A 12,183-nucleotide genomic window follows, 5' to 3' on the forward strand; every position below is an offset into this window, starting at 1 on the left:
TTGGAACCAAATGCTGACCCTGGTTTAGGATTTCTCCTCCTTAGCTTTGGGATTTTACCAGCAGAGGGCAGGCCGGGATTGCACTGGAAGCGGAAAAACGCAGAAGCGCAGAAGGGAGAGCATTTCACCCAGGGCAAGCACTGGCAGAACTGAGATAAGCAACATTTTTCATGCAGGGGAATTTGGGAGAGCGGGACTCGCACCTGCTGCACAGCAAATCTCCCGCAGCCTGGCAGTGGCCTTGTCCCCTCCAAGTAGCAGGCGAAGCCTCGTTCATCAGGACCCTGTTTTGTTCCAGCCTCGCCGCTGCGGGAGCTGGAGGGGTGTTGAACACCACCATGTGCCACCGAGCAACCCCAGCCGGACTGCGCCGAACGCAGCCCACGCGTTCCCATAGGCCTCTTCGTTATGGGTTTTTTTGCCTGAAGAACAAGGATGAAGAGAGTGCGCGGAGGGTTCGGGGATTTCCCCTACAGGGTAGATCAAAAGTTGCCAGGATGTGTTAGAGGAGACGTTCAGGCTAAAGAAAACCCTGGGAAAAAAAATGAAGCTCTGGTCCCGGGCTACTGCTCTAATCACCATGTTGCTGTGGGGAGAAAACCTCATGGGCCTGAACCGATGCCCTCCCACCCGCTCCGGCTCCCGTTTGATCAGCAGAGATCAGGAAGTGGGATTTTTTCACTGTCTCTGTTTTGTTTTACCACTGTAGCCTGCGGGGCTGGTTTGTATGCCTGCCTCCCACGGAGGGTAATTTGGTTCCTCTCTCTGGCCGAGGCCACACCAGAGCACTGAGCTCCCACCGCTGCCTCCAGCCGGGTCGGGGCAGCCCAGGCACCAGCGGGACGACCCGTCATCAATAGCCCTATTATTGCTCTTGAAGCTTCTCTCCGCTTCCAGACGGATGCTGCGTTATTCCCCCACAGCTGCAGTTGCTCCCTTCCAGCAATTCCCAACACAGCACTTAAGGCAGGGATTTATGGGCGGTTTTGAAAGGCATTTTGGAGCGAGAAGGAGTTATGGGAAAGGAAGTCGAATTCCCACCATTCCCCGGAAAATTCTCCCAGCATCTTTCACGAGAAGGATCATTTACTGGTCCTTTCCTCAGAACAGAGACAAGCTCTCAGCTGTGGCTCTTTGTTTAGTCCAAAGCGTTTCCAGACAGCAAGAAGCAGCAGGGGTTATTCTGGTCCTGCTTGCAAAGGGTCAGGAGACCGAGGCGAGGCCTCGGCGTCTGGCTGCAAGGCTCTGCTGGACCCAATTTGTTCCCTGACATTTTTGTGGATGCTGGTAGCTCAATTAAATTATTTGTTCTCAAGCCACGGATTATTGCCAATCTCAGGGCAAGCGCTGCTGACTATCCGGCTGATTTTGACTCACGTAGTGGTTTGCAAAGTAAAAAGTCATGGGACCAGAGTTACCAAGAGCAGCGGCTATAAAAAGACCAGCAGGGATGTTACCTTACAAGCTCCATCTTACCTTTTTCGAAGCTTTTCAGGAACAAAAGCTCACCTGTCGCAAAACTAGCAGTCACCCAAGCAGGCTGGCTTAGCAGAATAGATTCACATCAACACTACATTTCACAACCAGGAGAGGGGTTTGAAAGGCTTTATTTGACACCTTCGCTGGATGTCACAGCTCGTGAATCTAACAGCTCTGCACAGTGTAAAGTGAGGCCGGGCTACTTGCTGTGAGCTCTAGCGTGCCGACCAGCCGCAGGAACGAGCCAGGTCCGCGAGGACCTCCTCTGACTTTATGAAAAGGGAATATGTTGTTCCTGGCTGATGCTGGCACTTCGGGACAAGGGTCAGGAGAAGTAGCAGAGGCATTTCTGTGTGTTAAGTACGACGACTTTCATCAAAACAACTGGGAGGGACTCACTTTCAAAACAATAGCAGATACATACATTGACATGCACATGGCAGATATAATCTGTAGGAACGCAAACACCAGCTCATCCACACAGTCTAACCGGCTGCGCGTTGACCTGAGGCCTGGGGAGAGCCTCTCCCACTCAAGGGAGATCTTCTCCCTCTTTTTTACCTTTCTTTGCACTGACCTTTCCACACTTTTCTCTCTTTTCGTGTCACAGTGCTGTAGAGGTGGGTGAGACCCCTCGGGGTGGGCATGCCACTGGGTCCAGGCTATTCTGCACGTGTATCCCAGCAGATCAAGGCACGGATGCAGGGAAGGGGGGCTGTTCAGATGAGGGGGAGCACTGGGAGACCCTGCCCTGGCCACCACGGGAGTTAGGGACATGGCACGGGAGCAGGGTGGCTCAAGAGCTTCAAGTTTCTGTTCCTTTCTGCCCAAAGAAGAGAGGAGGGGAGGACAGCCAGAGGAGCAGAGGCATATCTGCTGCGCCAGTTGTCCAGGGGCACGCAGGCCAAGGCAGAAAAAGCTCCCGGGAATCAGGACAAGTGCAGACCCAGAGCTTGCCGAGGTCTGCGGTGGAACCTCAGCAGGTTTTCATCCTGGCCCGGGGAGAGGGATGAGCAATGCGAGACCAAAACATGGTGCTGAAGAAAGAAAACAGAGCCATTGCGGGAGGAGAGGGTGAGGGATGCAGGGCTAAGAGAGAACGAGGGAGGCACTTCAAATGCAGGCTGGTCCGACCCATTCCCCCCCTTTGCAGTCACGGCTGTTCAGCAGGGGACAGAGGAGAGACGGCTTCAGCGGGGAGACTGGCAGAGGGAAAGGCCTTTTCTTCTCACTTTGGCCGTCAGAGCCTTCCCCTCCGTGACAGACGTCCCTTTGAAATCTTCTGTCTCACCTCGTCTTGCCTCTTCACACCTCGGTGCGGAGCAAGGGCTGCAGAACCCTCCCTCCGCCCAGGCGGCCTGGCCGGCTGCTCCAGCACGGTTTGTGCAGGGACCCAGCACAGGCCCTGTGGACACAGCGGTATTTCAGCTCGGCTGTGGGAACGAGCTCTGTTAAGCTGTTGCCTCACTCCACCTTAAGGGCACATAAGTGGGAAAAGCTGGTAATGCGGTGAGGAAAGCACGGGGATTAGCAGGCAGCCAGTTCGTTAAGGGAGCTGGGGGGGCTCTCGCCTGCCTTGCTGGGTGCCAGCAGTGCTGGGGAGGGGGGTGAGCTGCGTCCGTCCCGCCACACCAAAATTAGGTGCGGCAGCTCAGGGAGACGTCGCAGGGAATCAGCATGAGCAAGTCTCTGGCAGCTCTGAGTCCCCAAGGAAATAAGACAGTATTTCAAGGCTGGCTGTTTTCCAAAGGAGAGCAACGCTGGGCTCCTCAGAGGGGTTTGCTGGAGGAGGGACAGGGTTGGGATCTGCGTGTGCCCCCTCCCTTGTAGCCAGAAGGGTCTGGAGTACAGCCGCATGCAGACAAGTGCATCGAATTGGATGTGATTTACGTTTGCAGGCATCACGAGGGAGAGGACGTGTGATGGTGAGGCAAGGAAGGCAGTGCGAGGAGGGAGGGAAGAGTAAAGAGAATTTTCTTTATGGATCCTTGGCTTCTGCAAAGCAGGAAAGATGCCTTTTCAGCTGAGTTTGTTCTTAGGCCTGTGGGCAACGAGTGCTGAAGAATTCCTGTCTCCGAAGGGGAGGGGAGGGTCAGAAAGCCCCAATTTCAGTTGCCCAGGAGCGGCAGATCCTGGATGTCCCAACCCTGATCCCGGGTCCCTGCGCAGCAGCGCCCAAGGCGGGAGGCACCGTGTAAGCCGGCGGAACAGGGACTCCAGCAGAGGCTGGCGAGAAGAGGAACGTCGCGATTTGGCTGCTCTTGGATGAACCCTCTCTCAACACGCCCGCTGGCGACGGCATCCTGGGCATGGCTGCTACGGCTGCAGACGAGCCCGTGCCTCGGGCCCTCCGGCTGGAAGAGGCCATCCTGCTGGCCAGGAAGCTTCGGCGGGATGGCAGCATGTCGCTGGGGACACGGCGAAGCGGGGCCGGCCTCACAGCGGGGCTTGGGTAAGCCAGGGAAGATGCAGTCAAAACAACCGGAGCAGGAGCAGCCTCCCTCCTGGGGATCTGCACGGGGCCAGCAGCGCTGTGGAGGAAGGACCACGGCCACGTCTGAATGGGCAGGAGGGAAGTGGCCACAGGCGAAGGCTCCATTTCTGCCACGTAATTATTCAGGTGGGAGAGGAGTCGCAGGCGGATGGGGTCAGCGGCGTTTTGGCCCTCGAGGATGCCCAGGTACCTGACGACTTCCGTGAGACATTCGCGGAAGCCGATACTCCTGTAATCCACGGCCAGAGCTCGAGCATCTAAGAAGCCTGTAGGGAGAGGACACGGGTGACAGTAAGCCCAGGCAGAGCTCAGGAATGTGCTTTGATTTCACTACCCTCTCTAATGCACTGTGTATTTCACTTGAGGCACTTTGCTGCCGTGTGATATTACTGAAGCAGATAGCCAAGTGGGTGTCCGAAAGGACTGGACGTTTGCGTGCATGAGAATAGCATCTGCGGTTATCTCATCGGGATAAAACTGCCAGGGTCATGAAGCCTCTTACTCCAGCATGTGAGACGAGTAAGAGGTTTCATTAACCGTGCTCAGGAAGGAAGAAATTTTTCCTATTGGACTCTATCCGTTATCGGTGCTGGAGACACGACTGTGGGCTCGGTGGGCACTGGGTCCCTCTTTGCAAACGGGCCATCCCCGGTCTTGCAGAACAGGGGGACACTGTGTCTCCTCAATGCACAGCTCAGCACCGTTTTCCTCTGCCTGCGTCCCAATCTTTATACGCCATATAAACAGATGTCCGGCTGAAGGACACGGGACAGTGGCAGAACCAAGACCCCTGGGCCGAGAAAGCTCGAAGCCATGAAAATCAACAAGATAAAATGCAACCGACGGCTGATTTTTAGGCTTCTGCTCCCTCCTTGCAGCTTCATGAGACGATAAGCAAGACAGCAGAGAAAGTCACAGCACAGCAAAGCACTGGACCACTTTGCTTGACGGGGTCTCTCGTGACAATACAGCCCTTTGTTGCAGTGCAGTCAAACTGAATATCTAAACAAATGTTCCAGACCAAGTTACAGCTCTGAACCAAAGCCTGGATGCCAGCAACGTCCCCAGCAAGCCAAAAATGGGTGGTAAGCAAGCCAGAGGCTTCTTTGCTGGAGCTGTGATCTCCATCCTGTTAACTGGAACAGGACAGAGGGTCTGTACTGAGGTCTCGGTACAAATAAGACCTTTGTTGAGTTTTGCACAGGGCTCCCTCTCTCTTCTTATAACAACCAAGAAACAAAAAAAAAAAAGAACAGAAAGGGAAAAAAGCCTTGTTTATTTGCAGAGTCCCCATGCAGAATTCAGCCTCTGCAGGAAATGTATCCCAGGGAGGAGGTAACGAGTTTAATATCGGTTTTCTGGAAGCGGGCTCCATTTTTGAGCAGGACTAAGCGCGTCTCTGGCTGGGCAGCTTTTCGCAGCATGTGGGACAACAGCAGTGGTGCTCCCCCTGTGGGGCTTTGGGACTTGCTATCCCACACACCCCAGTCTTCCAAATGTATGCATGGGATGCTGACCCATATGTTAGACATAAGAAAAACAACAGGGCAGGAAACGTTCATCTGCCCTCCTTCGAAAAAATACTTCCCTTGGGAAGCAGGCAGGGCAGCATTCGTTTTGGTGCTGGCTGGTGTCAGCAAGGCACGCCAGCACCAAGGTATTGCTTGCTGCTAAGGCTGATGAGGAATTTTCCTTCCAGGTTTTCACCTTTGCCTCACCCATGTGCTTATAAGAGCAATTCTCACCTGTGCCTCCAGTGGCGTGAAGCATTTTTAAGTGATCTACTGTCATTTGTAGAATTTCTGCCTTCTCCAGCTTGGAAGACCCCTGTGTGTTGGGAGCAGGAAAAAAGAGCAATTCATCATTTTCTGGTCTAGGGTTTTGTGCCTCTCAGGTTCCCGATGACTTCTTCCCTGAAACCTTCCTGGAGCCCAGGAGTGCTGAGGTTGCAGCAGGGCATCCATCCAGGGCACTGGCTCTGGTTTTTACATCAAGGGAGTAGAAAATGGAGCTCCTTCCCAAGATCCCCCGATACAAATTGAAAATACCCATTTCTCTGCATGTTCATATCTGCAAAACACTTTCTGGATTGAATTTATCCTCCCCAGGGCTCCTGAATATTTGTTAATATTGTTTTACCACCCAGTTTCACCACCTACTTGCTCCCTGAAGTGATGATGATAAGACATAGCATTGCTCCAGACTTTCTCATTCTGAGGGCCCTACCCTTACACGCTGAAACGCAGCCCGCGCGGGAGGATGAGTGGAAATCGTGGACACACACACCTGCTTCTCGAAGGCGGTGGGCACCAGGCGCCGCAGTTCGGAGAGGCTACTGTTGATACGGTCACGGCGCCGCTTCTCAATGATCTGCAGGAGATTTCCAAGTGGAGAGAAGAAACCACGGTCATTGACAGCCGCAGCTCACAGACCTAAAGCCCTCGTAACAGCTACGGCAGGTTGCGAGAGGCGCTTTGAACAGGGCCATATAAGTAAATGTTTTGGGTGCAAAAGCTGAGCAAAGAAACATTAACTGGCTGGTGCGATAACCCCAGGTGAAATCGCTCTCCTCCACCCCCATCCCCACCCCTTTCTGCCAGATTTGAGGCCAAACCTCTGCAAAAAAATCTCCAGTTGGCTGCGGGGAGAGTTCTGCAGGAGATGGAGCAGGGAACGGAGTAAAGCCGATTTTGCACTGTGTCCCCGCAGTAAGGACGTGCCAAGAGCACCCCACCGCACACAGGGGATGGCACGGGGAGCCCTGGCATGCACCCCAGACCAGCCTCGCGCCCCAGGGAGACACAGCACAACCACCCTGGTCACGCAAGTGAGACTCACCCCTCTCCGCTTCTTCCTGGCTTGGATCTGAGACGTCGTAGTGGGAGATACAGACCTGGAAACGTGGCTGGAAAGGAAGAAGAGGGAATCATTTCTTGTGCTAACTGGAGAGAAACCTCTGTTGCACATATGCTTTACACACGTTTGCCATCTGCAGTTCCCCCCCCCCCCCCGCCCCGAATAATGTCTTCTGTGGTTCCCATCTCATTTTTACCCACAACACAGAGCTCACGAATTGGGGACGGGGAGCCAAGCAGAGACTCGAATCCCCCTCTCTCCCCTCCAAGAGTCTTTCACCAGCCTGGGACAGATTTCTGCCCCAAACTGCCCATCCACTACCAGGCACACGTCTCCTTCAATTCAGCCTGTGCTGGCATCTCCACGGGGCTGGAAAAGCAGTGATCCGAGCTCCGGAGTTGTGGCCTTTCTTGTGCGAACCTCCCGGCTCTCATGTCTGAGCCTGCCCTGTCTGCAGGGCTTTGCATTTCGGAGCTACGATAGCATGAGCGTGCATCTGCGCTTCCACCCAGGGCGGCAGCAAAGGGCTGGTCGCTCCTCAGGGTGAGGCTAACGGCAGCGTTGATGTGGTTTCTGAGGGCTTCCTGGAGAGTCGCTTCACAAACCACAATTTTTTGGGGTGGGCTGTGATATTCTGAATGCACGGACACCCCTGAACCAGACAGAGAGGGGCCAGGAGCCGGGCAGGGGGAACACCCGGAGGGAGGTGACGGAGCAGGGACCCTGCCTGCTGGCCAACAGCCCCAGGGACCAGCTCTGCCTCAAGGGACAAGGAGGGGACAGGCTAAAGAGAAGGGTCCCACGAACCATCCTGTGCCTGGTGGGCACGGAGGAGGCTAAAGACACCAAAGGTCAGCGCAAGACATGCACGGGGAGGCAAATTTCAATCCCTAGGTCCCCACGGAGGTGACGTGTCCGTAAGGATGGATAACCGGGCGTGGGAAACTCCTTGGAGCAAAACCCCGCTGCTCAGGGGGAGGCCGGCTGGGCCACCTTCCACCTCCCCCAAGCGGGCTTTCTGCCTCTGGAAAGCGGGACCGGCCCAGGGCGCTTTCTGCGCCTTACGAAACTCGGCGCAGGGATGTTAACACGCAGGCGAGACGGCAGTCTGCAACTGCGGCCAGCACGGCGCTCCGGAGGGACTCGGAGACCGCATAAGACATACAAATCTGGAAAGGGGCATTTGGGTTCACCCCGTCAAATCAAAATATTTTTCAGTTTGACGAAGCATTTTAGTAGCAGTCTATTAAAGATGTTTCTGCAGAGACACTGCTGTCTGCACAGCAAGCCAAAAACTAGACCAAACTCAGCCCATTAAAAATACATTTTGTTAGGCCCAAGCGAGGTGCTTTCAGAAGTGGTTTTACAGAACCAGACGAAATAACGCGTTCTCCTACTGACTGCTCCACTCCTCTCCATATAGGTGCCCTGTCGGAGTGGCTGCTGGGTGGGCTTTCTCTGGGCATAGGTGCCGGCTGGCTTCGCGAGTACGAACACGCGTCGCCCGTATACATAAACACACGTATGATGAGCATGTACGATGCGAGAACGGGCTCTGCGCGGACGCCGGGGTGTTGTACGTGCAGGGGGCAGGTACTGAATGCACCTGGCAGCGCAGGAACGCGGAGCGCGCGCTCAGGGGGTCTGTGACAGTGAATTTTGAGACTCTCTTTGCAGAGCTGGCCGAACGCGTTGCTCTTCGTGAGCTACGGTTCCAGATGTGGATATAAAGACCTAGTTTACTGCAAAATATATTTTAAAAATATGTTTGACAGATTTGAACCACATAAAAGATACCGTAACTATATTCTCGGATGACTAAAATTTCTGCATTGCTCTTTGCTTGATTTTATAATTTACAGCAGAACTTTGGCCGTATATTCAAAACAAAAAGCAAAAAACCCACCAAACCAAGCAGTATCTTGCACTTCTGCAGTGACCCCAGAGCCTAAACTGGCTGCACGCACTGAACCAAGCCTCACGCCCGGAGTGACTCACCCTCACTCTACGGGGGAACTGGTTTGCCCAAACCACGCGCCGGATGGGTAATGGGCTGGGAACCCCGGCCAGCCAGCCCGGCTGCCTCCCTCTGCCCTCATCGCTCCACCTCGCTCCCCAAAATGAAGTCTTTCATTTTGCCCGATCCGCCAGCATCCCACGCAGGACCACGTTCCTCGGGGTGGAAACTCGTCAGGGCAGGAACAGCTCTTTTTGGCCATGTGTTTGCATGACACGAGCAACAACATAAACGTATACAAATACCACCAGTGCACAGTGCTGCCCGGTTCCGCGACTGGCTTCAGAAGACAAACATAGCAGCAGCACCAGAGAGAGAGCAAAAAACTCCTCGTTACTGTTCATTAAAATAAAATCCTGTGGCAATTCCTCTATTTCATCCGTCGGGGTACTATGGACTCAGTGTGCTGCACTGATGTAAAGCGCTGGGTTACGTTTCACCTGCAGCAGGAACGTAGGTTAAATATTGATGCACTTGGAAACTGCATAAAGGAGGCAGTGAATTTGTGCAGGACATTACGTGTCGGACATGCCCAACTCTGCCCGTGACCGTATCGGCGAGAAGCAGGCTCATGAATTTATTCCCATGAGAACCTGAGCTTGGCAGCGGGCAGGGCGACTTCTCCGCTCAGGATACCAAGCAGCAAAAGGGAATGAATTCATCTGGGGCCTTGCTGGACACGGAGGGAGGGGGACACTTGGCTACTGAAACAAGAGTTCAAAAGCAGCTGATTTTTGGACGAGAACAAATAACAGAGCCCTCCCTTCATCCCCAGCGCCGTCTGCACGCTTGGAGCCCGGGCATGCCCGCGAACGGCTGACACAGCACGGGAACCCGGGCTGCGAGCGGCAGCTGGGGATGCCCTTTGCCAGCAGAGCCGCAGCCCAGGGGAGCGTGGCGAAGCCTAAGGACATTGCCCTGGGGAACCGCGCAGAGGTCCTGTCCTCACTATTTCACCCAGCGGCAAAGCCCCAGAGCCGAAACTGCGGCTCAGCAGGGATGGGATGGAGCCCGCGAACTGCGGTACTGAAAGTGCAGGCTCGAAGCGGGGCACCCTGCGCTGGCACCCTCAACCTTTAATGAAGATCAAAGCCCCAGCTGGTGCCTTACAAAGGCATCAGCAGAGCAGAAGCGTTTCTCATGCAAAACCTCTTCGTTTCTTCCCCGTTCCCTGGGAGCCCTTGGGTGGCCGGGACCCCAGCGGCACCCAGGCAGCTGATGGGTGCCTTTGCTCTGGGGGGGCTGCCCCATCGTGGGGTGCAGAGACCTGGGGGGGGGGGGGGGCCTGCCCCATCGCGGGGTGCACAGACCTGCGGGGCTCCCGCTAAGGCAGGTCGGAGCTGCTCTTCTCCCCCCCGGGCAGAAGGCAATTGCGCTGGCTTTCACTAGCCTTTTCTCGCACGCCATCAGCTCGGCACACAGCGTTAATGCTCGCATCGCCGCCCGGGTCTCCCCGCGGGTCGCTCCTAGCGCCAGCCCAGCCCAGGCTCTCAGAGCGGGGCGATGCCCACGGCAGGACCGGCCCGGCCCCAGGGGGTTAAGCCAGGTCCCGCCGCCTCCCGGCGAGCCCGCGGCGGAGCCCGGTGCTCCCCGCTGCCCCGGCCCGGCAAGCGCCCACCCCGGGGAGCCGCCGCAAGCCCCGGGGGCACAGCAAGCACCGTGGCCGGTACCGGAGACCCCGCTCCAGCCCGGGCTCCCCGCAGGGACCCCAAAACCCGGCTGGGTCCCATCGCCCCCGCCGCCCTGCTCACCTGTACTCCTCCTCCCGGCCCACGTCGATGGTGCCGTCCGACTCCGTGTCGGACGAGCTCTCCTCGCACAACCGCTTCATCCTCGCGGGCGATCTCCTGGGGGGGGGGGGGGGGGGGGGAGAGGCCGGTGGACTTCGGCGAGGTTGCCCCACGCGTGGCCCCGCTGGCCACCTCCGTCCTTCCCCGCCGTCCTCGGGGAAGTGCCGTCCCCCCCCGGGGCTGCGCGGAGGAGCCGGCCCCAGCGCCTGCCCGCCTCGCCCGGCTCCTCCCCTGCCCGCTCTGCCTTTCACACCCCCGGCTGCTCCCTCGCTCCCCTCCGGGGCCGTCCCCAGCCTCCCCGGTTCCCGGGTTAATGAGCCATCTCCCGGGAGTGACGGATTACGCGGCCGCGCCGGCGCTCCCAGGTTCCCAGCAGCTTCCCCCCCCCCCCCCCGCCTCCTCCCGAAATCCCAAGTCTTCCTGTAAAAGGAACAGTCTGTGTGAACCGTCTCATGTCCCCCCCCTTCTGCCCGCGGCCCCCCTCTCCCCACGGCCCCCCTTCCACCCGCTGCACATTGGCCTCAGCCCCAGTTTAAAGGGACCAGTGACCTCACTGGCAACAGAAAACCGTGGGAAAGAGATGGGACTGATAAAGCCTTGAGTTGTTTCAGGGAAAAATCAACATCCAGCCCCACACGCACACACACGTCTGCCCGGCTCTGCGCGGCGCAGGCACTTTTGGAGACTTATGATTCAGATGGAAACCAGCTTATTCGAAGCGCGGCGGTGTTTGAGGACGCCGCTCAAAGGGCCCTCGCCTGGGATTAATCAGTGGCCACGGCCGAGGGCCGGGAAGGCAGCGGTAGCACCGCGCTCGGAGGCGTCGGGACGGGTTCGGCACCGCGGCACCGTGCCGCGGTGGTCCTGCCGGGAGCCGGGCCCCCTGCCACGCTCCCACAGCCTTGGAGCATCTTCAAGTGCCTGCTCGTGGCACTGCCAGGGCGTTTGAGACCTACCCTGTAAAGCAAACTGTCCAAAGCCCAACTTTAGGTTTTATGCCACTAGGATGAATTGCTGTTTTCTTGTCTCATTCCATAGTGCTGGAAACTTTGACCCGCAGCCCAGCATCTAGGGAGCATCTCGCTTTCCCTGAGCTTGCGGGAAGGAGGTAGGAGTCTGTTTTTCAGAGCCCTGCGCTGCTCAAATCCCCCAAGGCAGCAAAAACGTGTGCGTGTGGGAGAGAGAAAGGGGAGGAGGGAGAGCGCTGAAGTGGAGGTTCACAGTACAAAAATAATGCCTTTTCTTCTGAAAAAAAATAATCAGCTCTGAGATCTGGCAACACGTGGATTTCCCAAAGCCTTTTGCAAAGACCACGGCGGCGATAACAGCCCGCCGCCGCTCGGGCCAGCCGAGCCGCCCCGCCGTCGGTCTCCCGTGCGAGGAGGCGCCCGGGCGGGCGGTGGGGTGCTCCCTATCTGCCTCAGCCATCTCCGCCAGCTCGCCCGCGCTGCGCCCGCCAGCCCCGCCACGTCTGCGATCCCCCAGCGCCTCCCCAGCAGCTCCTGTAAGAGCCCAAGGCCGGCTACCAACCTGCCCCGCTCCCAGGC

General features: G+C 56.8%; 1 protein-coding gene across 1 annotated transcript; it reads right to left on the reverse strand.

Annotated features, from left to right (window-relative positions):
- Positions 1–1,587: 1,587 nt before the first annotated feature.
- On the reverse strand, positions 1,588–10,943 carry HEYL (hes related family bHLH transcription factor with YRPW motif like). Its single transcript, XM_087760737.1, has 5 exons — positions 10,598–10,943; positions 6,812–6,878; positions 6,260–6,343; positions 5,719–5,800; positions 1,588–4,239 (listed from the first exon to the last, which is right to left on the reverse strand). Exons 1-5 carry the CDS (start codon positions 10,675–10,677, stop codon positions 3,572–3,574), a joined length of 981 nt encoding a protein of 326 aa, XP_087616863.1. The 5' UTR covers positions 10,678–10,943; the 3' UTR covers positions 1,588–3,571.
- Positions 10,944–12,183: the final 1,240 nt, after the last annotated feature.

Source organism: Nipponia nippon, unplaced genomic scaffold (assembly GCF_047370975.1).
Source record: "Nipponia nippon isolate SJK-2023a ecotype South Korea unplaced genomic scaffold, ASM4737097v1 scaffold_23, whole genome shotgun sequence".
In the NCBI taxonomy this organism is placed as follows: Eukaryota; Metazoa; Chordata; class Aves; order Pelecaniformes; family Threskiornithidae; genus Nipponia; species Nipponia nippon.

Bases quoted from the DNA above. Each gene is read 5' to 3' on its own strand.
- HEYL (XM_087760737.1), bottom strand. From the start codon at position 10,677: ATGAAGCGGTTGTGCGAGGAGAGCTCGTCCGACACGGAGTCGGACGGC. The intron at 6,344-6,811 runs GTGAGTCTCACT...AATCTCCTGCAG, and splicing joins CCAGGAAGAAGCGGAGAGGG to ATCATTGAGAAGCGGCGCCG. The intron at 5,801-6,259 runs GTGTGTGTGTCC...CCCAACACACAG, and splicing joins CCACCGCCTTCGAGAAGCAG to GGGTCTTCCAAGCTGGAGAA.